The sequence below is a fragment of the Glycine max genome, chromosome 13 (assembly GCF_000004515.6).
Source record: "Glycine max cultivar Williams 82 chromosome 13, Glycine_max_v4.0, whole genome shotgun sequence".
Taxonomy (NCBI): Eukaryota; Viridiplantae; Streptophyta; class Magnoliopsida; order Fabales; family Fabaceae; genus Glycine; species Glycine max.
The window spans coordinates 1,536,165-1,537,276 of NC_038249.2; the positions used below are offsets into that span (position 1 = coordinate 1,536,165).

The 1,112-nt window shown below is 38.0% G+C and overlaps 1 protein-coding gene across 1 annotated transcript; it reads right to left on the reverse strand.

Annotated features, from left to right (window-relative positions):
* On the reverse strand, nt 1-465 carry LOC106795566 (uncharacterized). The gene has a single exon (XM_014766163.1). It carries the CDS (start codon nt 463-465, stop codon nt 1-3), a length of 465 nt encoding a protein of 154 aa, XP_014621649.1.
* Between the last annotated feature and the right edge of the window lie 647 nt (nt 466-1,112).

Sequence of the window (1,112 nt, forward strand, 5' to 3'; positions counted from 1 at the left end):
TCATATGTAACGATGAAACACCTCATAAGGGTCAAAGTACCGCTTGGCAAGCTTTTGCCAAAAGAAACTGAGAAAGATGGAATCCCAGTCAAAGGTGATGGTTTTTGGTATACCATGGAGATGCCAAATCTTTATTGAAAAACAGGAAGCCAAGTCAGGGGAAGCAAACTTGGAAGGAAGGCCGATAAGATGCACTGACTTGTTGAGCCTATCACAAACAAACCACACCATCGTGTGTCCAAAAGAAGGAGGGCGAGTGACAAAATCCTCTGTCAGTTCTTCCCATACTCTATTTGGAATAGAAAAAGGTTGTAGTAATCCCGATTTCTTTTGTGGTAGGTACTTATTTTGTTGGCAAACTGAGTAATTTTTGACAAAGTTTTTGGCATCAATGTATGAACCAGACAATAAAAATGAAGCAACTAGTTTTGCCAAAGTGAGTTTCAGGCCAGAAGGCCCTGACATAGGGGTGGCATGATATTCAAGGGGAGTTGGTGGCAGAGATCAATAATGAGTAGAACAAGGATACAATCTTTGACTAGAATAAGCCCATCTTAGACCCTGGAATGAATAGTCTTGTTTGGATCTGTGGAGTATTGTTGCAACAAGAGTTGACCATAAGGCTCATGAGCATAATGATTTCTAATGGTGTCCAGCAAGGAAGGGACAGGGGAGGAAGTTACAGAAAAGAGCAATGCATCATCAGAAAACTGCCTTGAGAGAGCATCCACAACAATTGTTGTTTTTTCCAGGTAAAAATGACATTTTTTAGGCTAAAATGATTTCTTACACCATGCATACCCTATATTAAGTAGAGTTTTACAAAGAATACCAACCATACAAGTTACATAATCCAGTAATTTTAGAAAAATAGAAAAAACTAAATATTATTAAAGGATAGCATCTAAATTATCTTTGCTATAAAAGCTGCCTATTTGTGCCATTTTAGGTTCATCCTATCATTGTTGTTGGGTTCAGTGGACCTTACCCTCAAGGTCGTTAACAAAATGAGATTGGACGTACTTAGGCTTTTCTTTATGGTTGTAGAAAAGGAATGTAAATGGTATGAATCATGGATGAGTTTGGAAAAAACAATTGCACGTGATTGGAAT